Here is a 21,754-nt window from a genome sequence, read left to right as displayed (position 1 = left end):
TGACACTGTTGTAAACACCACTGCAATGAAAGTATATTTGTACATAAAACGTGTATTTTCTTAGTATAGATTCCTATAATCAGAATTATTGAGACAAAGAATAGGAGCATCTCTTTGCTTCTTTATCTGACTTTTTTCTGATTATAAAAGTAATACGTGTTCTCTGTCAAAAATATGGAAAAAGAAGACAATAAAAATCACCCATAGTCCCATCATCCAGAGACAACTTGTTAAACATGGGTATATTTCCTTCCAGTTACATGTGTAACTATTATTGTTGTTTTTTAAATGGTAATAATAATCTTAAGCTTGCGTTTTATTGGCTGCCAGCTATTTCATGTCCTATGATTCTGCTATTGTGGCATTAATTGAGTCAGTTTCTGATTTTAAGTGATGTTGCTATGGACATCTTTGAGGCTGGCACTTTCTGGAATGGGAAGGGTGTGGTCAGGCCAGGAGGAGGTATTCAGGGAGCAGAGAAGCTCCCAAGAGCCTTTTCTCTGCTAGTCCCCCCATCTGACCTCCCACTCTGCCCACAGAGTCTCTGGAGCTGATAGCCACAGCAGCAGAGCACTCTAATGCTGCCATCCGCAAAATGGTGAGTGGTCCTTCTAACCCCTGCCCTTCCTTGGCCAAGCCACCTATCTCGATGTCCGTTCTGGGGTGGGGGGCTTGCGACTTGTGGACATATGAGGGGAGGCCAGCACCCCAAACCCTGCCTTTTATTCACTATCTCCTGCCAGGAGCGAATGCACAAGCTGCTGAAGGTATATGAGCTGCTAGGGGGTGAGGAAGACATTGTCAGCCCCACTAAAGAGCTCATAAAAGAAGGCCACATCCTTAAGCTGTCAGCAAAGAACGGGACCACTCAAGACAGATACCTCATACTAGTAAGTGCCACGGGTAGGGATGCATGCCCCCCACCCCCGCCCGCCACATTGACCTGGTACCCACTCAAGGCTATACTTCCTGCTCTCCATTCTTTCCTCTACTAACTCATTGTATTTTCAGTACCTTTACTGGGAGTTTTTTTCTCTCTACTTTACAGATAATGTAACTAAGACTTAGAGAGAAGTGACTTGCCCAAGGCCTCCCAACTAGGAAGGGACTCCCATGCCTAGGCTCTTTCCTTGCAACCTTTGTGCCCAGTCCAGACTGTGTTTTCTCCACCTCAAGGACTCCACCTTGAGTCCCTAGCAGTAAAGCTTCGGGAGTAATAACGGAAGGGAGCTGGGCCACACCCCTTGTGGGTCCTCCACACATACATCTGAAACCTTTTCCTTCCTAGTTCAACGACCGCCTCCTTTACTGTGTGCCCAGGCTGCGGCTCCTTGGCCAGAAGTTTAGCGTGCGGGCACGCATCGATGTAGATGGCATGGAGGTGAGCACCAGGAGGTGGGAAATGGGGACCTGGAGTGGGGCCTTGGTGCTGGGAGGAACAAAGACGTTCTGACTTTGACCCCAAGTGTGTGCATATGTGCAGAGGGCGAGGGCCCTGTAGGGCTCAGTAGGCCTCACCAAGCCCCTTTCTCTCTCCATTCAGCTAAAGGAAAGCTCCAACCTCAATCTGCCTCGGACCTTCCTGGTGTCAGGAAAGCAGCGCTCCCTGGAGCTCCAGGCCAGGTACTTGCCCTTGCCTGTATCTTCCCTCCAGCCCCCTCTTCCCTTCAGATATGCTGAGGCACTCTAGGCCTAGTGCCAGGGCAGAGGCTACCTCCCTAGAGGAGAGATTGTTCCAGAGAAAGGGTGGGTACCTTTCCCCAAAGATGCTTGCTCTTCTGATGGGTTTTGTTAGAGGAGAGGGAAGAATGAGATAGTAAACCAAACATAAATAACAACAGCACAAATAGTTTATTGTAGATTCAGAGATTTAAGAGAAATAACAACCAAATGCAATGCTTGGTCCATGATAGGAGTCTGGTTTGAGAAAAACAGCCCTAAAAGACATTTGCAAGGCAATAGGGAAAATCCTAACTGTGAACTGGGCATCAGCTATCAGGGCATTATTGCTAACTTTCTCAGGTGTGATAATGGTATAGGAGGATATAGGAGAATGGCCTTGTTTTTTTTTGTTTTTTTCAAAATTATTTATTTATTTATTGGCTGTGTTGGGTCTTCGCTTCTGTGCTAGGGCTTCCTCTAGTTGTGGCAAACGGGGGCCACTCCTCATTGCGGTGCGCGGGCCTCTCACTATCGCGGCCTCTCTTGTTGCGGAGCACAGGCTCCAGACGCGCAGGCTCAGTAACTGTGGCTCACGGGCCCAGTTGCTCCGCGACACGTGGGATCTTCCCAGACCAGGGCTCGAACCCGTGTCCCCTGCATTGGCAGGCAGATTCTCAACCACTGCGCCACCAGGGAAGCCCATGGCCTTGTTTTTTGGTGATGCGTGCTGATGATTTAGTATCATGATACCTGTAACTTATTTTTAAATGATTTATCAACCAAAAAATATATACATATACACACATATTATATCTACATATATAAATATATATTAATATATACATATATGAAATAAATATAGCAAAATATTTTTAAAATTTGTATCTAGATAGTGGGTATATATTTAATGTACTTGTGTTATCCTATCTACTTTTCTGTATGCTTGAAACTTTTCATAATAAAAAAATTTTACATAATAACAAATTTTAAAATAATGTCTAGCTATTTAACAAAGGGGCCTTCATATCCATTCTCTACTTGAATGATTATAATAATAGTTCACATTTAATGAAGACTTGCTCTTATGCCAGGCACAGTTTTTGTTTTGTTTTAATTTTTTTTATTTATTTATTTATGTCTGTGTTGGGTCTTCGTTGCAGTGCACGGGCTTCTCATTGCTGTGGCTTCTCTTGTTGCAGAGCATGGGCTCTAGGTGCACGGGCTTCAGTAGTTGTGGCACACAGGCTCTAGAGAGCAGGCTCAGTAGTTGTGGCGCACGGGCTTAGTTGCTCCACGGCATATGGGATCTTCCCGGACCAGGGCTCGAACCCGTGTCCTCTGCATTGGCTGGCGGATTCTTAACCACTGCGCCACCAGGGAAGTCCCGGCCAGGCACAGTTTTAAGTTAATTTTAACTTAAACAATTTAAGTTTAAATTGACTAGTCAAATTCTTAAAACAACCCTTGAAGTAGCCACTGTTACCATCAACCTCACTTTACAGATGAGGAAACTGAGGCACAGAAGAGTTACGCACCTTGCCCAAGATCCCACAGCTAAAAAGCAGCAGAGCAGGAATTGGAGCTCATGCTGCCTTCTGAGGGCCCAGGTGATAGGGTATCGAGGCCATGGTCAGGGCCAGTGAGTGGATGCACATGGGTAGATGATCTGCTTCTGACAGGCTGCAAGGAATTAAGAAATGAGTCAGAACCCTCATTGCTGGAACTGTGTGGAGGTAGGAGACAGAGATGAATGTGGGCTAGAGGGTGTCCTCCTGGAAGATGAGAGAAGGGAGTTAGGTTTGATGCTGAGAGACTGAGAGAGCATCTCAGAGGCCTGTGGCCAGGAAAGTGAGAACAAAGGCGACAACAGGCACTTCCAGGGGAGGGCAGGTGTGGGGCCCAGTCAGGCCTCAGCAGAGCCTAAGTGATAAGCCACGTGACTGGGATGAGTCGTCTGCTGGGAGGCTGGGAAGGAGGGGGCTGCAGAGGGATGCTGGGCCCAGAAGGGTGCACCGAACAGTGTAGGGTTTCCTCCTAGTGGCAGAGGGAAGGCATGGAGCATTTGCTTTGCAGTTGCTTTTACTGCCCTTTCAAAAGTTGTTTTTAATGAAAAATTTCAAATATCCAGAAAAGTAGAAATACAACAAATACCCATATGCCCACCATTTAGACAACTGATTCTCAACTTTGGTGACATAGGAATCAGCTGAGGAGCTTTTAAAAAATACTGATGTCTGGGACCCACCCCTGGAGACTTTGGTTTAATTTGTCTGGGGTATAGCCTGAACATGGGGAGTTTTAAAAGCTCCCCAGATGATTTTAATGTGTGCACCAAGGTTTAGAACCACTGACTTAGGAATCAGTATATATTTTTGCCTTCCGTCCCCAACTCTCTGGTCTGCCCTGCAGTCTCCAAGGCCTCCACCCTGGTGCAGGCCCATCAACTGCTCACTAGGAGTAGGACCAGCTTCTTGGCTGACTCCTGCCTGGCCTCTTCTAATTTTTAGTTGCTCCGTGGCATGTGGGAGCCTGCCTTCTTTTTTTAAATCCAAACAAATTTAATAAGTACCATATCTAATGACTTTACCAAGATCACCAGATATATGGTTGATATAAAAATTAATTGTATTTCTACATACTAGGACCAATTAGAAAATAAAATTAGAAAAATAATGTTCTTTACAATCATATCAAAAGGATCAAATACCTAGAAACAAATTTAATGAAATAGTTTCAAGACCTCTACCCTGAAAGCCATAAAATTTTGCTGAGAGATATTTAAGAGGAACTAAATAAATGAGAGATTTATCATTTCATGTACTGAAATATTCAATATTGATAGGACTACGATGATCTCAAATTGGTCTACAGATTCAGTTCCAATCAAAATCTCAGTAGATTTTTTTTGTGTAAAAGTTGACATACTGATTCTAAATATATATGGAAATGCAACGAACCTAGCACAGCCAGACCAATCTTGATGACAAAGTCTGAAGATTTACATTACCAGATTTCAAGACTTAGCAAAAAACTACTAAAAAGTGTTTTATGGCAGAAGGATATAAACTAGACAGACTGAACAGAATAGAGTCCAAAAATAGATGCATACATATATGGGCACTTTAAGACAAAAGCAGTAAATACAGTTCATGAGGGAAATTATGTAGAGAAATTAGATATCTCTATGGAACAATATGAAGCAGCCATATAAACTTTGATGGATAATAACATACTATTTAAAGCTTAAACAAAAAGCAACTCACACTGATTGAGCACCTAGTGTATCAAGGATTGTGCTGGGCACTTTACAGATCACCTCAGTTACTGCCTAGAACAACCCAGACTGATAATTATCATATCCATTTTACAGGTGAAGAAAAACAAACTGCCCTCCTTTCTCAAACTTGACATTCCAGCAAAAATAGGGAATTATTTATGGTTTCCCGTATGTTCCATACTCTCACTCACACACTTCACTCTTACCCCTGTACTTGAGGGCTAGCACCTCTTTGAGGAAACCTTCTTTAGCAGCCCCCACCCAAACTCTAGGATGGGACAGGTCTCCTGGGCTCCTCAGCCCCATTTTCCTTCTGTCACAGCACTGATCCCCCTGTTTTGTCCCTGTCTCCCCCTCTAGACCGTGAGCTCCTTCCTTGATGGTAGGGTCCTCTCTGAGGCCCAAGTTCCTAGCACAGGGTCTGGAGAGTATTAATAACTGTTGAATAAATAAACTCAGATAGGTTATATGACTTGCCTAAGGTCACATAAGTGATAAGTGAAGGAGCAGAGGGTCAAACTCAGGTCTTTCCAACTCCAAAACACCTGCTCTTTACCACTACAATTGCTTTTGGTTGGCCTGCCTAACCCAACATCTTTCTTTCCCCCTGCCCCCACCACCTTCCCTACCCAAGGACTGAGGAGGAGAAGAAAGACTGGGTCCAGGTAACATCCAAGAAGGCTTTGTGGTAGGGGGCTGGAAGAGTATTAACAGGTCTTCAAGGGGGTGGTGGGCTCTCCCCTAAAATTCACATCTGGCCAGAATGGGCCTGGACACCTGCCTTCCAATAAACTTTACCATCCCCATTTTACAGATAAGCAAACTGAGGTCCAGAGGTTAAGCAGAAACTAACCAATTCTTCCTTTAGAAAGCTGGCTCCTCTGAGGGTGTAACCCCAGTGAGTTAAGCCCTGTAAAACCTTAATCCCAGATAGTAATAGCCAGGAAGGCCTTCTGTGGTTTTTCAGCCCCTGATCCCCCTCCCCCACTTCACAAGTATAAGAACTGAGACCTGGATTCGGGAAGGGGCTTGCCCAAGGTCATACACCTAGCAAGGGGTAGAGCTGGGCCTAGAACCCAACTTTTCTGACTCCAAGCTAGGTTATAGGAAGGTGAGGTAAGGGTGGAAATGGGTGGGTTTTGAGGTGTTCTGACCTCTTTTTTCTTACACCTCCTCCCAGGCCATCAACTCTACCCTCCTGAAGCATGAACAGACGCTGGAGACCTTCAAACTGTTGAACTCCACAAACAGGGAAGATGAAGACACACCCCCCAACTCTCCAGTAAGAGTCCCCACCCCCTCCTCCTGCACCGGGACCCCCTCCGGGCCTCCAGGTGCCCACCTTACCTTGTGATGCTCCTCTCCCCTTCCCAGAGGGTAAAGACCAGAGAGGCAGTGCATGACCTCAGAAGCACAGTCTTCTTTTGGTAGGGCCACAGAGAAATCATTGGGCAAACAATGCTCAGAAAGTAGATGTGACTGGTCATCAGTTGCACAGTGAGGTAGAGCAGAGCCAGGACTCAAAGGCAGGTCTTCTGAATGTATCTGCTGCCTCCCAGTGATGATCCAAGCCTTGGGGCAGGGGCAGGGGCAAGGGCTGGATGGACTGGACTGGGGAGTAGCTGTCGCTGACCTGAGACCTGGCCCTCTCTCCAGAATGTGGATCTTGGGAAGCGGGCACCTACGCCCATCCGGGAAAAGGAAGTCACCATGTGCATGCGCTGCCAGGAGCCCTTCAATTCCATCACCAAACGCAGGCACCACTGCAAGGCCTGCGGGCATGTGAGTGTTGGGAGGCAGGGGCAGAGCTAGGGAGGGGACAGGCTGGCAGCCCAAAGGCCCACTTCTAAATGGGCACTCTCTAAGTGGGGGGAGGCTGTGAGTCTGCTGTGGGAGTTGGTACATTGAAGGGGAAGGCCTGCTGGAATCAGGCTGTTCTTACCCACTTGCCACCCAGGTGGTTTGTGGGAAGTGCTCCGAGTTCCGGGCCCGCCTTGTCTATGACAACAACCGCTCCAACCGTGTGTGCACTGACTGCTATGTGGCCTTGCATGGGGTGCCCGGGAGCAGCCCAGCCTGCAGCCAGCATACACCCCAGCGCCGGAGGTCCATCCTGGAGGTAAGAGCCAAGCCCCCCAACTAACCCACCCACACTGACCACATGGACCCCAGCCACCCACGCAGTGGTGGCTGAGGCCTGGGCACCTCTGAAATCGTAGTACCGTGTGTATCCACTGAACAAGTGACCCAGGCTTGGAGTGAGTCAAATGAGTATGAGTGAATGAAAGAGTAATTTTTATTTAAGTGCTTTATTCTTCACAGTAACTTACCTATCAATGCTATTCCTATTCCTGTTTTACAAATGAGGAAACTGAGGCCCTGGGAGGTTATTTGCCCATGTTACACAGTGAGTGACAGCTTTCTTATTACAAAGTAGGATATACGCACTGAAGAAAGTTAGACAATATAAACAAAAACAAAAACAACGTACTCCTTTGACCCAGAGATTACCACCATTAACGCTTATGCTTCCTATCTTTCTAGATGCATGCACATACACACACTTTTGCTTTTGTTTTTTAAATTGAGGTATTTATTTTATTTAACGCTTAAAGAAAGCTAATCTGTGCCAGGCACTCTTCTAAGCGCTTTGCATGTATTAATTCATTTAATCCTTACAACAGCCCTATATGCTCTCCTTCCAAGTCAATATATTTCCATCTAGGGCTGGGATTCTGGGACTGACTGCCTTACCCACCCACCCAACCCCTTAACCACAACGCTAGGTTGCTTCTCGCTGAGTGCAGGGAATGCATGTGATGAAAGATGAAAAAAAAGATGAAGTGTAAATGCATAAATGACTTGAGGAATAAATGGACTGATGGAAGAATGCCTGACTGGCATTTAGGTGCCCCCACTGAGAGCTACACACCCCTCCCACCAACTCTTAGAGGCAGCAGCCATGGCCCAAATCCGGCAGACAAGCCTGGCTTTGAATCTCAACTCTGACTCACTGAGTGACAACGGGCAAATCACTCCCGCCACCTGAGCTTCAGCATCCTCCTCTGAGACATGGAAATAGCAATCCCTATACTGAGGGGGTGTTGAAGCCAAGAGGAGCCAGGCTAGACCTCCTATCAACATTGATGCCCCCCATGTCTCTGGCCACAGAAACAGGCCTCAGTGGCTGCGGAGAACAGCGTCATCTGCAGCTTCCTGCACTACATGGAGAAGGGCGGGAAAGGCTGGCACAAGGCATGGTTTGTGGTCCCTGAGAACGAACCCTTGGTGCTGTACATCTACGGAGCCCCTCAGGTGTGCATCCTACTCCTTTGGGTCCTTTCAGCCACCTGGCAAAACCAGGCTGCCCTCCTTTCACCTGAGTCCTTCACCTCTCCTTGACCTTGGAGGATAGGGTGAACCTAAGGAGAAATCAGAAGCCCCCACCCTTGTGAGACAAAGACTGGCTAGAGACAAGGAGTGACTGTGGGTCAACTTATGTAGAGAAAAGTCGGTGACTTGTGGGGGGGCTAGCTTCTTGGAGGAAGCTGTAGTGGAGACAAGGCACTGCTTAATCCAATTTGGAGTGGGGAAGATGCAGATGGGGGGCAACAGCCCAAAGGCCGGAAAACATTATATGCTAAAGAGACTAGCCCACCTGGTTTGGGGTGTGGAAGGAAAGAGGTATTTGAACCAGCCTGCATTCTAGCCCCAGTTCAGACATTTTCCTGTTGCTCAGTGAAGTCACGTAAGGTTCTTGAGCAGGGGAAGAAAAAGAGGGGTTTAGCAGATACAAAACCAGTGAGAAGCCCAACCCCTAGGTGACCCCTGGCTTTGTCCCTGTTCCCCAGGATGTGAAAGCCCAGCGCAGCCTGCCCCTCATTGGCTTTGAGGTGGGGCCTCCTGAGGCTGGGGAACGGCCTGACAGACGGCATGTCTTCAAGATCACCCAGAGCCACCTGAGCTGGTACTTCAGCCCTGAGACAGAGGAGCTGCAGCGGCGCTGGATGGCTGTGCTCGGCCGGGCAGGCCGTGGGGACACGTTCTGCCCAGGGCCCACACTGTCTGAGGACAGAGAGATGGAGGAGGCACCAGTGGCAGCTTCAGGAGCCACGGCGGAACCCTCCGAAGCCCCCCAGACCCGAGACAAGACCTAGAGGGTTTGTGGGTAACTGGGGCCCCCTGCCCCACACTCTAGCTGCCCATGTCCAATTGAGGGCCCCAGCCCGCTCTCTCCCAGCTCAGTCAATACTTGAACTCCCATCATGGGCACTTTCAATCCTGAATGCTGGGTCTTGGGTTTTTTAATTCATCTTTTCACAAAACCTGGGCTTTTAAAAAAAATATTCCTACAGTGATGTTAATTTTTTTTAAACCCTGTCCTCCAGGGAGGGTGGGAGCTGTTGCTAGACCTGCCTGAATTAGGCCATTTCCCCCAACCCCTCAATACCCTACAGATCCTGCCTCCACCCAATTCCCCACAAAGCACCAGAGGCAGGAGATCTGGATTCAAGTGCCAGCTCTGCCACTGACCCCATGGTCCTGGCCCACCCCTGCCCCCTCAACCAGTGTCTTCACATGTATGATGCTACATGGGGTGGTGACCTCCTGCCTCTCCCACGGCTTACAGCTTCTACCTGGCCCCAGGCTACCCAGTATTTTATCGTCCAGACCCATGGCAGGGCCACCGGGCAGGACAGGGGAACAGGGGGGGAGGACAATGAATACTCTTTGTTTTGTTTTTTAAAGAAAAATACAGTTTATTTCAGGCTTACGGAAACATTCAGAGCGCTGCTGTGCTCCATTCGTCCATCTGTTTGTTTGTCCAAAGTACCAGGCTGCTGGGGTGGGCCCAGAAACTGCTCCCTTGCTGAGCTCTGAAGCTCAGCTCCCAGAAGGCTGATTCCAAGACTACTCACAGGTCAAGCCACAAATTAAACAATAAGGTATTATTTATTGAGGTCTTAAGCCTCATCCCTGGACTTCAATGGGATGAGGAGTTTGAAAAGAGGTTGAAGGAGACAGAAAACAAAGCCCAGGTCCCCCGAGCTCACTGCCTAGACAAGGTCTTAGACATCCTGAAGGAACCCAGGGCTAGAAACTGGGCTGCAGGAAGGAAGCGTTCCTGGGAGGTTCCAATTTCTGGGCAGGGGCATAGAGCTGCTCTGTGTGGGGGCGGGGGGAAGCGAGGGAGAGGTACCACAGCTACTTCCATTCACATCATCAACTAACCTCTCTTCCATGAGCAAGCTCATCTCAACATTCCTTACCCAGCGGGAATACTGGTTCTCCTGTTGGTCCTCTCCCTTCACACATCCACCTGCCTACTACCAGCCAGCGTTTAGCTTTTCCTCTAGTCACTCCCATACCCACTCATCCCTCCCTCTTCACGCTGACTGCACCCAAGTGGCACTTTGCTGGGAAACCAGGCCTCATCACTCAGACCACCCCAAGACCAAAGACCCTTGGGCTCTTCTTCCCCTGGAAGGAGCTGGACAGGGGAATGGGAGAGGGTGGAGATGGGGTAACCAGTCCAGAGGTCCATGACCCTCCAAAAAACCCCTACAAATAAGCCCCAAACAACTAGCAAACAAGGACCCAGACTATTTCCAGCCCCACTCATTTCTTTCTCCGGACAACGGTCCAGCCATCCTCCACTATATCCTCTTCCTTAATAGTCTGGGAGTCTGGACCAGGCTGGGGGCAGACCCCATCTGTAGCTGCCCCATCAGCTGCGACCTGGAGGAGAAATACAAGAGAGAGCTAAATACAACACCTCCCAACTGTGGCCAGTGGAGACCCAGGCTCTCCCAGCTTTGCCAGGACTGGCTGTGTGACCTTAGGAAAGTTTCCTGCCCTCTCTGGATAATACAACCACCACCACCATCACCACCACCCCCATCACTTCCCTGTGAAACTAGGTGATCTTCCAGAAGATTGAAAATATCTGCATCTCCACACCCAAGAGGCACCCCCTTCACCTCCATCTCCTCCACGCTGTTTGCATCATCATCCTCATCAGTCTCTCTGGCTGTCGTCAGTGCGGTGGCTCTGACCTTGCACTTTCTTTGGGTGATGAGAGAGGCCATCTCCTTCAGAGCAGCCCTATCACCCCTCTCGAAGTGGTGGAACATGGTCTGTAGCTGCTGGCTCACCTACCAAGAAAACATTCAACCAGCTTGGATTTTCTAGAGAACCTACAATACAACCAGCCCGTGTTTGCAGCAAGAGTGGGAAGGGGTCTGGAATTTTCCAGAAGAGAATGGGGCTCTTTCCTCCCCAAGGAGTTCACTAATGAAGCAATCACATATGAAGGGCTCAGTAAGGGTCTGAAGCATTGAAGGAGGGCCTCCTAGCAGGGAAGGCACTAGAACTGGGTTTGAAAGATGGAAGATGTAAAAAGGGAAGGCAATCCCAGCGGGGGCAGTAATGTTAACCAGAGCAGGGGTGGAAATGTACCTGGCCTGATGTGCCCTTGAGATGGGGGTGACGAACAGACCTAGCTGAGAATGACGTATAGAAAGAAATAAAAGAGGCAAGATTTGAAAAGCCTGGGAAGACTAGACTCAGGCAATAGGGAGTCATAGAAAGTTCTTGCACAGGACTCAAGAAAAGAATGGTTACAGCCAAAAGTATTGGTCTAAAACAGACAGCTAGGGAGAAGAAAGGCTGCAGGCAGGGAGACAGCAGTTGTATCCACGATATGCTCACCTGGGGCAGACTCCCATCCTCCACAACCGTATCAAACTCGTTTGTCATTAGCTCCCCGAGGAAGTCCTCCACCTCATCTAGCTCCAAGTCAGCTGAGTAGGAAAGGATAGGGTCCTCTCATCAAAGACCAGCCAACTTCATCACCCCTGCCCACTACTCTTCAATACCTACTTAGTGGATCCACATCTGGTTGGTGGGTAAAGGTTCAGTGAGCCTTTTATTTGCTAAAGTGCTCTACTTTCCAGGTTTTAACATGATTTTTAAAAAGAAAAAAACCAAACACTAAATAAAATACCTAATTTCCAATCTCCTGCATTCTACTAAGCCCTCTATTCCTGCAGCATTCCATCCACACTCGACCTCTTTCATCTGGCCTATTTTAACCGGCCTCCTCTCTGTGTGACCTTGAGCATGTGACTTACTCATCTCCAAGCCTCAGTTTTCTCATCTGCAAAGTGATGTTAATAGTAACCTCCTTGAAGGTCTGTTATGAGAAGTCACCCAAACAATGCCTAGCACAGGGGAGACCCATAATCCATGTTCACTTCCATCACTCAAGGGCTGAAGTTTTTGAAATGTAGACTCTTTCCAACTGTGGTTCCACCGACACAGGAGGCCACAGACCAACGGCATAGGGAAGAAGAAATGGATATAAGTACTTGCCACGATGAAATCATCACAGCCTTGACCTAACATCCTATTGTGTTACTTTGGCTAAGACTCTTGGCTCCACTTACCTTATAGGCCCATGCTCTACTTTTTCTGAGTTAGAGAATAACTCAAGAAAGTCTTCCACAAAGCTCCTTGCTCTCTTCTCTCTGGGAGAGCTCATTCACCCCCTTGGCTTTCCCTAACACTCTAATATCCCCCAAATCTGTCTCCAACCCAGACTACTCTCCACCTGTTTCACAGGTGCCTCAGACCCTCCATATCCAAAGCCAGATTCATCACCTTACCGTGCAAACCTACTTCTCATTCCCCAGCGTTCTTCTATTCCATGAAAGGCACCTAAGCCACCCAGCGACTCAAACCTGAAACCTGTCTCCCTTCCCCTCCCCCTCTACAGCCAAACAATTTCCTTAGGACCACCCCTTCTTTCCCATGACTATTGCCACTGCCCTAGTTCAGGCCTCATCATTTTCTAGACAGAAACAGCTTTCTCATCAGTCTTTCCCTCTCCAGTCCATGCTCCACACTGACTACTTTCTAGCCAGAAAACCCCATCGTTTTAGACCCTGCTCATGAATTTTTAATCACCTACTGCAGTGTTTCATGTTCTGCTTCTGAGAAATAACTGTCCTGCTGGGTTTTAAGGGAAGCTGTTCATAGAAAACTAATGGGAACCAAAGGTAAACAGGTTTCTTTTTGGTGATTAACCTTATCCAAGCCTTTAATATGTTAATGATTACTGTGACTCTTAAGTAAGAACTGAAAAAAAGAGCTTTTCTTATATAATTTGACTGGAGCAGCTTTTTCTTCGCTGAACATCTAACAGAACTAGTCTTCCAAAGCATGCATTTTGGCAAACACTAGCTTAAAGGACAAAAATCAAAGGCCTTCCATGTCTCACCCCTTTCCAGGGTCCCCTCCAACCCCCAATCTCCACCACTCCTCCCTTCCACACACCCACAAGCACACACACACCGTTACTCTAACACTGAGCTCCCCGCCACTTTCCAAATATAACGCATAATCTCCTCATACCACAGGACTTATTTTTGAGTGCTGCTCTCTGCCTCCTCCAGCTAGTTAACTCCTTCTCATCCCTTAAGATTCAGCCCAATCACCACCACCCCCTAACGATCTCCAAAAGACGCCTCCTTCCCAGTCTCACATTACCCAAGCACCAAGCTCCTCTTTATTAGAACACCTATCACCCTATGTGTAAACGCCTATTTACTTATCTCGATCCCTCACTAGATGGTAAACTTCCTTGAGAGAAAAGACACTGCCTAATGTCATCTCCAAGACTAAAAAACTATATGAAAAATTTTGTAAAAATCATATTTCGCAAAAGACTCCCTGCAGGGCCCCTTATTCTTATACGACCCTCAAGACACACCAAAGATGTAGATCTCTGCTGTCCAAATAGTCAAATGTGGTTACTGAGCACTTAAAGTGTGGCTAGGCCAAAAAAATGAGATGTGCTAAAACTGAAAAACACCCACCAGATTTTGAAAACGTAATGCTAAAAAAAAATGTAAAACATCTCATTAATAGTGTTTTATACTGACTACATGTTGAAGTATTTTGGATATGTTGAGTTGAATAATATTAATTTCATCTGCTTTTTACTTTATTAAAGTGGCTGCTGAAAAATTTTAAATTACGTGATGCGACTAGCATTGTATTTCTATTGGACTGCACTGGTGGATACTTTTATATCCATTTTACAAATTATGAAACTGAGTCTCAGGGGAGTAAACCGACTTGTCCAGCCTGATATCCTGAGTCAATGGCACGGCCCGTAAGGCATTCGAACTCAGGATTCTGACTCCAAAGCCTGCATTCATTCCACCTCGCCCTCAGGTACCAACCGACAATTGCGCAAGAGGAAGTGCGGACTCACTAGGATCGGCCTCTTCCTTCCCATGCCCCCACAGAGACACATCCTAGCGCCTCACATTCACTCACCATTGCGGAAGAAGTACTCCTCCACTGCACCCCCCAGCCACTCAGCCTTCTCCTGGCTGTGCACACCCCCGAAGCCGTTCTCCACAGCGATCTGCGAACACAGGCCCAAGCCCACCACGTCAGCCCGGGAACCGGCCTACAGGGGCGCAGGAGGCCGCTGCTTACACCGCCCAACCAAGCCTCGGGCGGCTCGCCGGGCCAACTCCTGTTCTGCCCCGGTCTTTAACCTTTGTCCCAGCCGCGGCCCCGCTCACCTGCAAGGCGGGCCAGGCCTCCAGCGCGGCGCGGACAGCAACCCCGAAGAGCGCTCGCGAATCTTCAGCAGCGCCCGCCATCATCCGGCCGCGGAGCACGTGACATCAAGGCGGGCCAATACCTGCGCAGCACCGCCCAGGCAGAAGGAGTCGGAAGCCGAGCCTGAGAACGCAGATTCGCCTTTCCGCAGGCCTGGCAGCAAGACTAGAGCAATAGAAAAGTCTGTCGAGCAATCGATGACACCACCGCCGTCACTCACATGTAATAATTAAATCTAAGGAAGCCAGGAGGGGAGGGCGGCTGAGGCCATGAGTTCCGGACCCATGGGTACTGCGCGGAAAAGATGTGAGGAACTTATTAAAGATGCACATTTCAGGCCCTAGGACAGAAGAAGCAACCTCACGTAGCATTGCCTAAAAATCTGCATTTAATAATGCATCCTAACATCTATAGAACACTCCACCCAATAACAGCAGAATACACATTTTTCTGAAGTGCACGTGGAGCATTTTCCAGGACAGACCATATGTTAAGTCTAAAGCAGGCCTCAATAGATTTAAAAGGATTGAAATCATACAAAGTACGTTCTCTGACCACAATGGAATGAAATTAGAAGTCAATAACGGAAAGACATTTGTGAAATTCACAAATATGTGGATATTAACACACTTCTAAATAACAAATGGGTCAAAGAAAAAAATCACAAGAGAAATAAGAAAACATCTTGAAATGACTTGAAAGCTAAAGCACAGAACACCAAAATTTATGAGTTGCAGCCAAAGCAATGCTTAAATGGAATTTTATAGCTGTAAACGTCCCTATTAAAAAAGAAGAAAGATCTCAAATGAATAACCTGACCTTCCACCTTAGGAAACTAGAAAAAGAAGAACAGAGTAATCCCAAAGCAAGCAGAAGGAAGGAAATAATAAAAATTGGAGAGGAAATAAATGTAACAGAAAATAGAAAAACAACAGAGAAAATCAGTAAAACCAAAAATCAGTCTTTTTAAGAAAGATCAACAAAATTGACAAACTTTTTGCTAGATTAACTAAGTAAAAAATAGAGAAGATTCAAATTACTGAAATCAGGAATGAAAGAGGTGACATCACTACCAACTAGTCAAAAAAGCCCATATATTGCATGGTATCATTTATATGAAATGTACAGAACAAGTAAATCTATGGAGACAGAAAATAGGTTAATGGTTGCCTAAGGATAGAGGAAGGGGGAAAATGTGGCCTGACTCCTAATGAGTATAGGGTTTCTTTTAGGGGCAATGAAAATGTTCTAAAATTAGATGTGGTGACATCTGCTGTTAGGGCCTGAGTTGTGTCCTGCCCCCAACCCCCATTCATACGTTGAAACCCTAACCCCCAGAATGTGGTTGTATTTGGAGGCAGAGCCTTTAAAGAGGTAATTAAGGTAAAATGAGGCCATGTGGGTGCACCCTAGTCCAATATGATTGGTGTCCCTATAAGAAGAGGAGATTAGGCCCAGTGGTTAGGACTCCGTGCTTCCACTGCAGAGGACACAGGGGGTTCAATCCCTGGTCAGGGAACTAAGATCCCACAAGATGCATGGCATGGCCAAAAAAAAAGAGGAGAGTAGGACAGAGAAACCAGACGCATCCACAGAGAGATGACCATGTGAACACACATCTGCAAGACGAGGAAAAAGGCCTCAGAAGAAACCAAACCTGCCAACACCTTGATCTCAAACTTCTAGCTTCTAGAGCTTTGAGAAAATAAAGTTCTGTTGTTAAAGCCACCAGTCTGTAGTATTTTGTTATGACAGCCCTAGCAAACTAATATAGTTGCACAACTCTGAAAATATACTAAAAACCATTTAATTGTTCATTTTAAATGGGTGAAGTTTATGGTATATAAATAATATCTCAATAAAGCTGTTTTTAGAAAAGTATTATAGGTGATTCCCTCTCACAGCAAAGGTTGCAAACTTTGGACAAGTCCATGTTAACAAACAGTACTGATACTTCTGTGTCTGGCCCTGTGCTTAGTGCTGCTGGGTCATGGGGTTTGGTCAGATGCTCAAGGAGCTTACAGTCTGGCATGCAAGATTTTCCAAGGACCATAGAATATGATCAGTGCTCAGGGTGAGTGCAGATTTTTGAAAGCCCTGAGGCAGCTAGAATTTTGCAAGCTGTTTTTAAGAAAAACAGTACAAATAGGAATGAAAGTGAGTATTGCTTTAGATTATAAAAGAAATTTTAAAATTTACAAATTCCAATTTAAAAAAACTGACAAATGCCACAAACATCCTCAAAACTAGAGAAATAAAATATTTTTATTAATTGCCTGACTAATCTCTCTACTAATTTTTCCTTTTTTTTTTTGGCTGCAAACACTTTGATGTCCTCCTGTAAGTAAATGACAATTATTTTATAATAACATTTTCAAGAGAGAATAAAAAGAATTCAATTGAATTCAGTTCCATTCGGTTGATCAAAATTATTTTGTTATTGGTAGTTTAGAAAAATGTCAACTTCACAGCTTGTTATTAGTAACACAAAATTTAAGACTGTTGTTAAATTTGGGAAAACTTCTATTTAGTTTCTTTTACATGTGAGCTGTAAAATTTCATGATATTTTGACTGTTCTTGTGCAGTGACAAATCTTAAGTACTTCTCAAATTGACAGTGCTCAACAACCAGGGACTTGGAAATGGTCTGTGTAAGTGTGAGGTGCGGAGGCTTAAACTTTATTAGTTCTATGAGAAATCCATCTCTGTGCAATGCTAGAGGAAAAAGGACCACAGGAGCCCATGGGAGTCCAGCATAGGGTGTTCCTGATCCAGCCTTGGGGATAATGGCAAGCCTCTGAGAGATAATGCCTCAGACTTAAAGTTTGACAGGAATTTTGCCAGGTGATGGGGAGTTTGTGTAGATGAGGGTGAGGGTGTGTTTCTAAAGAAAGAAAGAGCCTTTCACGCTGAGGAAACAATCTATACAAAGAAACAGAAGCAGGGAACAACATGGTGTGTGATGATAATCATGAGCATTCCCAGACTGATCATCTCAGGAGGCATAAACTCCTACGGGGCTCTAGAGACTCATTCCTGCAGACTCAGCAATTTAAATTGAGTTCAAAGAAGCCCAGACGAAGAAACTGAGATTAAGCATTTGCACGTGAGTTCCCAGGGCCTCAAAGTTACGTACGTGGAGAGAGTAGGTAAGATTCCGGTTACCAGTTGCAGCGTGTGAGTCTTGAGTTTTCCCACACCACCAAGCGATTCTTCAATATCAGCTGGGTGTCCTAAAATTCAACTCAGTTCTGATACTATCTACCTGGAGATAGTGTCAGATTCCACAGGTTAAGGGCTCAGTCACACAAGACTGCCCCCACCACAGACGCCAATCACCAAGTCCAGGTTGTCACCTGTGCTTCTGACCCACAGGCCCAATGGTCAGAGTTCCAACGCCCCCCCTCTCACTAGAGTGGCTCACAGAGCTCAAAGAAACATTTTACTTACTAGATTATCAGTTTATTATAAAAGGATATAACTCAGGAACAGCCAGATGGAAGAGATTCATAGGACAAGCTATGTGGGAAGGGTCAAGGAGCTTCCAAGCTCTCTGAGCACGCCACTCTCCTGGCATCTCTGCGTGTTCATCAACTCTGAAGCTCTCAGAACCTGTTCTTTTGGGGTTTTATGGAGGCTTCGGTACAGAGGCACGATTGATTAGATTATTGGTCATTGGTGATTGAACTCAAACTCCAACACCTCTCCCCTCCTAGAGGTGGAGGGGAGGGACTGAAAGTGCCAACCCTCTAATCCTGTGGTTGGTGCCACAGACAACCAGCCCCCATCCTTAGTTACCTAGGGGCTTTCCAAACGTCTCTTCATTAATGTAACAAAAGACACTTTTTATCACTCTCAGAGGAAATTCCAAAGGTTGTAGGAGCTCTGTGTCAGGAATGGGTTGAAGACCCAATTTGTATTTCTTATTATAAATCACAATATCACAGTAGACCTGCTGGAAATTCCCACACAGGGAGCCCAATTCTGGACTCCAACAAACCAAGGCCGCTGAATGAACCCTGAGATTTCATCTTGAGACTGAAGTGCAAAGCTGAGTGTACTAAGATTTCACCTTTTCTGTGCCTTGAACCCATCTAGCAGTCTGGTGAAGACAATATACCTCTTGCCAGAATAATGTTTTTAAGTGCATAAACTAAAATATAGAATTACAAAGGAAACCAATTATATTAAAATAGCAAAATAATATAAAAATTAATTGTAATATACATTTTTTTTTTGGCCATGCCGTGCATCTTGTGGGATCCTAGTTCCCCAACTAGGGATCAAACCCAGGACCTGGCATTGAAAGCACTGAGTCCTAACCACTGGACTGCCAGGGAATTCCCAGTATACATATTTCTTTATTAATGCATTAAATACCATGATCTACTAATGAAACAGGAGGGAAGAGGGAAGGGCACAACCTTTAAAAGAATGACAGCAGTTGAGGACATAACATAAACTGGTTAGAACCAATTAGGTCCAAGATGGCAGAATATTCGACTTCCAGTAGACCTTGAGCCTCATTATACACTCATTGTAATGCAGTGCCATGACAGTTCTGAGGCCAACCATAAAAGGCCAAAAAGTGGGTGGTGGCCCAATTCCTGGAAATCTGTGCCCCCTTCCCCCCAAAATAGTTAGAATAATCCTCCTGCTCATTAGCCTATGAAATTACCCAGCCCATAAGAACTAACCACGCGGGGGACTTCCCCGGTGGTCCAGTGGGTAAGATTCCGTGCTCCCAGTGCAGGGGGCCTGGGTTTGATCCCTGGTCAGGGAACTAGATCCCGCACGCATGCTGCAACTAAGAGCCCGCATTCTGCAGCGAAGATCCCACGTGCCTCAACTAAGACCTGGGGCAGCCAAAATAAAATAAATAAATACATAAATAGATAAATATTACAAAAAAAAAAAACAACTAACCACTCCATATTTCAGGGCCTCTCGCCTTCTGAGATGGCCTACACTCTGTCTGTGGAGTGTGGTTCTCCCAAGGCCATTCCCCCTTTTGAGACAGACTGCATTCTGTCTATGGAATGTGTACCTCTCTAAATAAATCTACTTCTTACCTATCACTTTGTCTCTCACTGAATTCTTTCTGCAATGAGACATTAAGAACCTGAGCTTCAGTAAGTCCTGAGACCAGGTGTGTGATCTCAATTAAAAAACTGTAGGTTTTGTCTGGGTTCGAGTCCTGGCACGAGGGTTCAAGTCCCAACCTGAGTTGCACAGTTTCACTAACAGGTTAAATGACTACTGTGATTTCAAATTAATGATGAATGTAAACAATACTTTAAGAGATCTGCTATGAGAAATATCTGTGTATTGGTGACAAAGTCATATGTACTGCTAATACTACTGTGGTTGGTTGCCTACTTTCATTATTGAAAGAAATGTCAAGTTTCAGTGGAGGTTGGTGAAAATAAGATGTATTTTTCTAGCATTCAAATACACAGACACTCCAAATTCTATGCATGACACTTAATAAATCCATGAATCCCAGGTTAAATACTCCTAGACCCTACTCTAGAGGGAACATTTCAGGCTAGCTTAGGCCTTCAGATGAAGATGATCAGATTGATGTGTCGAAGACTGAACTCCCCAAACCTAAACCAAAATTCAATCCCCAGCATGAGACCTCAGGCAGAGCTCCAAGATTGAAATGCAGGTTGAACTGCCAAACTGAACTGCAGAGGGTGCTTCCAGATGAAACTTTTCAGACTAGGACCCCTCTCAGGATTGCAAGACAGAGCCCACCAGACAGAAATCCCCATGTAAGGTCATCACATTGAGATACCCTAGGCATGACTCCTCAGGCTAAAATACCCCAGACTGAGCCCCCAGTATCTGAGCCTCCCGAAGTTGGCCAGACCCGCCACCCAGACGGAGCCTTGAGCCTAGCACTCACTTGGTGAGAGACTCAGTCATATCTTAGACCAAAAATCAGGCTCCCATATTGAATTCTCAGATGTCTCAAGAGTGAACCGTCAACATTTAAACCCTCAAAGTCAGGTTCCCCATAATGAACCTCTAGGCAGAGCCACAGGACTAAGACCTCAAGCTTAACTCCTTGAAGGAGAATGGGGGTGGTATCTTGGAAGTGAGACCAAACTGAGTTCCCAGAAGGACCCCTCACACACTGAGGCCACAGATATGCCCCCACTGAAAATACAGACTGAGCCCACGTTCTGAAACAGATTCCCTCAGACTGAAAACCTAATGTCTGAGGTCCCAAATAACACACCCAGAATGAGCCCTAGAGGGAATCCCCAGAGGGAACAACCAGTATGCATCCCATGGTAGCCATGAGAATGCATCTCATAGACTTTAAACTTCAGGATGCATAATTGATCAAGAGCCCCAGCTGCTGTGTTCTGAATTCCCCTCATTTGTGCAGAGACCATACTTCCCACGAGCTACTCCCAGCCAATGACTGAGTGTGGCAGGGATACTTGGGTGACTTTGGTTCAAGGAATCCCACACAGTCTTGCCAAACCTCCCTTGCACTGCACAGCAGTCTAGGACACTTTCACTCAACCTTCCCTCTTTCTCTCCTTAGTCTGGGTCAGATTGCATTATGTTCCAATGGCTCTCCCAGCCTTCCATGGCACCCACCCCATTTTCTCTCATTGGCATTTCCCCTGATAAAATTGTTGCTCACTTTTGTGACACTAATCCCATCTTAGTGTCTGCTTCTCAGAACTAACACAAGCTCCCAGGCATGAGACTGTGAGGTTAATTGCTCCAGACTGAGCTGCCAATGTCTGAGACCACAACTCCCATTTTCAGAATAAGTCTACAGATTGAGATCAGAAGCCAGCATGCTCCCAGATGAGCTTCCAAGGTCTCAGCCTCAAACTAATAACCCAGTCTGAGTCCTCAGGTTTGTATGGAAGAGGGAGCAACCCAGGTGGACCCCAAAGGCTGCCAGATGGAACTCCCACTCTGAAAACTTTAGGCTTATGTTCACAGAATTAGCTGCCAAGACTGAGCGCCCAGTCTAAGTGCCCCAGAATGAGCTCCTCTTAACTGACCCCCCGAGAAAGCTCCCACACAGCCCCCAGACTGAGCTACCACTGTCTGAGCTTTCAAGACATATGCCAAAAAATGAATCCTCAGACAAGTGACCAGAGAGGGGGTCCTAACAATCCGGACTGAGGACCCTACCCTGAA

The 21,754-nt window shown here is 46.3% G+C and overlaps 2 protein-coding genes across 3 annotated transcripts in view; one reads left to right on the top strand and one right to left on the bottom strand.

The window, feature by feature from the left end:
• Positions 1-9,719, top strand: part of FGD1 (FYVE, RhoGEF and PH domain containing 1) — a 36,119-nt gene extending 26,400 nt beyond the window's left edge. The window contains exons 9-18 of one of the 2 annotated variants that reach the window (XM_059911985.1): positions 540-598; positions 744-890; positions 1,289-1,381; positions 1,544-1,623; positions 5,574-5,604; positions 6,120-6,221; positions 6,596-6,721; positions 6,897-7,058; positions 8,111-8,254; positions 8,791-9,719. In XM_059911985.1, the coding sequence (XP_059767968.1) occupies positions 540-598; positions 744-890; positions 1,289-1,381; positions 1,544-1,623; positions 5,574-5,604; positions 6,120-6,221; positions 6,596-6,721; positions 6,897-7,058; positions 8,111-8,254; positions 8,791-9,096 (1,250 nt within the window). In that variant the 3' untranslated portion in view covers positions 9,097-9,719. The other variant, XM_059911986.1, reaches the window with a different exon arrangement.
• On the bottom strand, positions 9,670-14,636 carry TSR2 (TSR2 ribosome maturation factor). Its single transcript, XM_059911987.1, has 5 exons — positions 14,539-14,636; positions 14,285-14,375; positions 11,651-11,742; positions 10,921-11,094; positions 9,670-10,678 (listed from the first exon to the last, which is right to left on the bottom strand). Exons 1-5 carry the CDS (start codon positions 14,620-14,622, stop codon positions 10,559-10,561), a joined length of 561 nt encoding a protein of 186 aa, XP_059767970.1. The 5' UTR covers positions 14,623-14,636; the 3' UTR covers positions 9,670-10,558.
• Positions 14,637-21,754: the final 7,118 nt, after the last annotated feature.

The sequence above is a fragment of the Balaenoptera ricei genome, chromosome X (genome assembly GCF_028023285.1).
Source record: "Balaenoptera ricei isolate mBalRic1 chromosome X, mBalRic1.hap2, whole genome shotgun sequence".
Lineage (NCBI taxonomy): Eukaryota > Metazoa > Chordata > Mammalia > Artiodactyla > Balaenopteridae > Balaenoptera > Balaenoptera ricei.
This window is presented reverse-complemented; position numbering and strand designations above follow the sequence as displayed.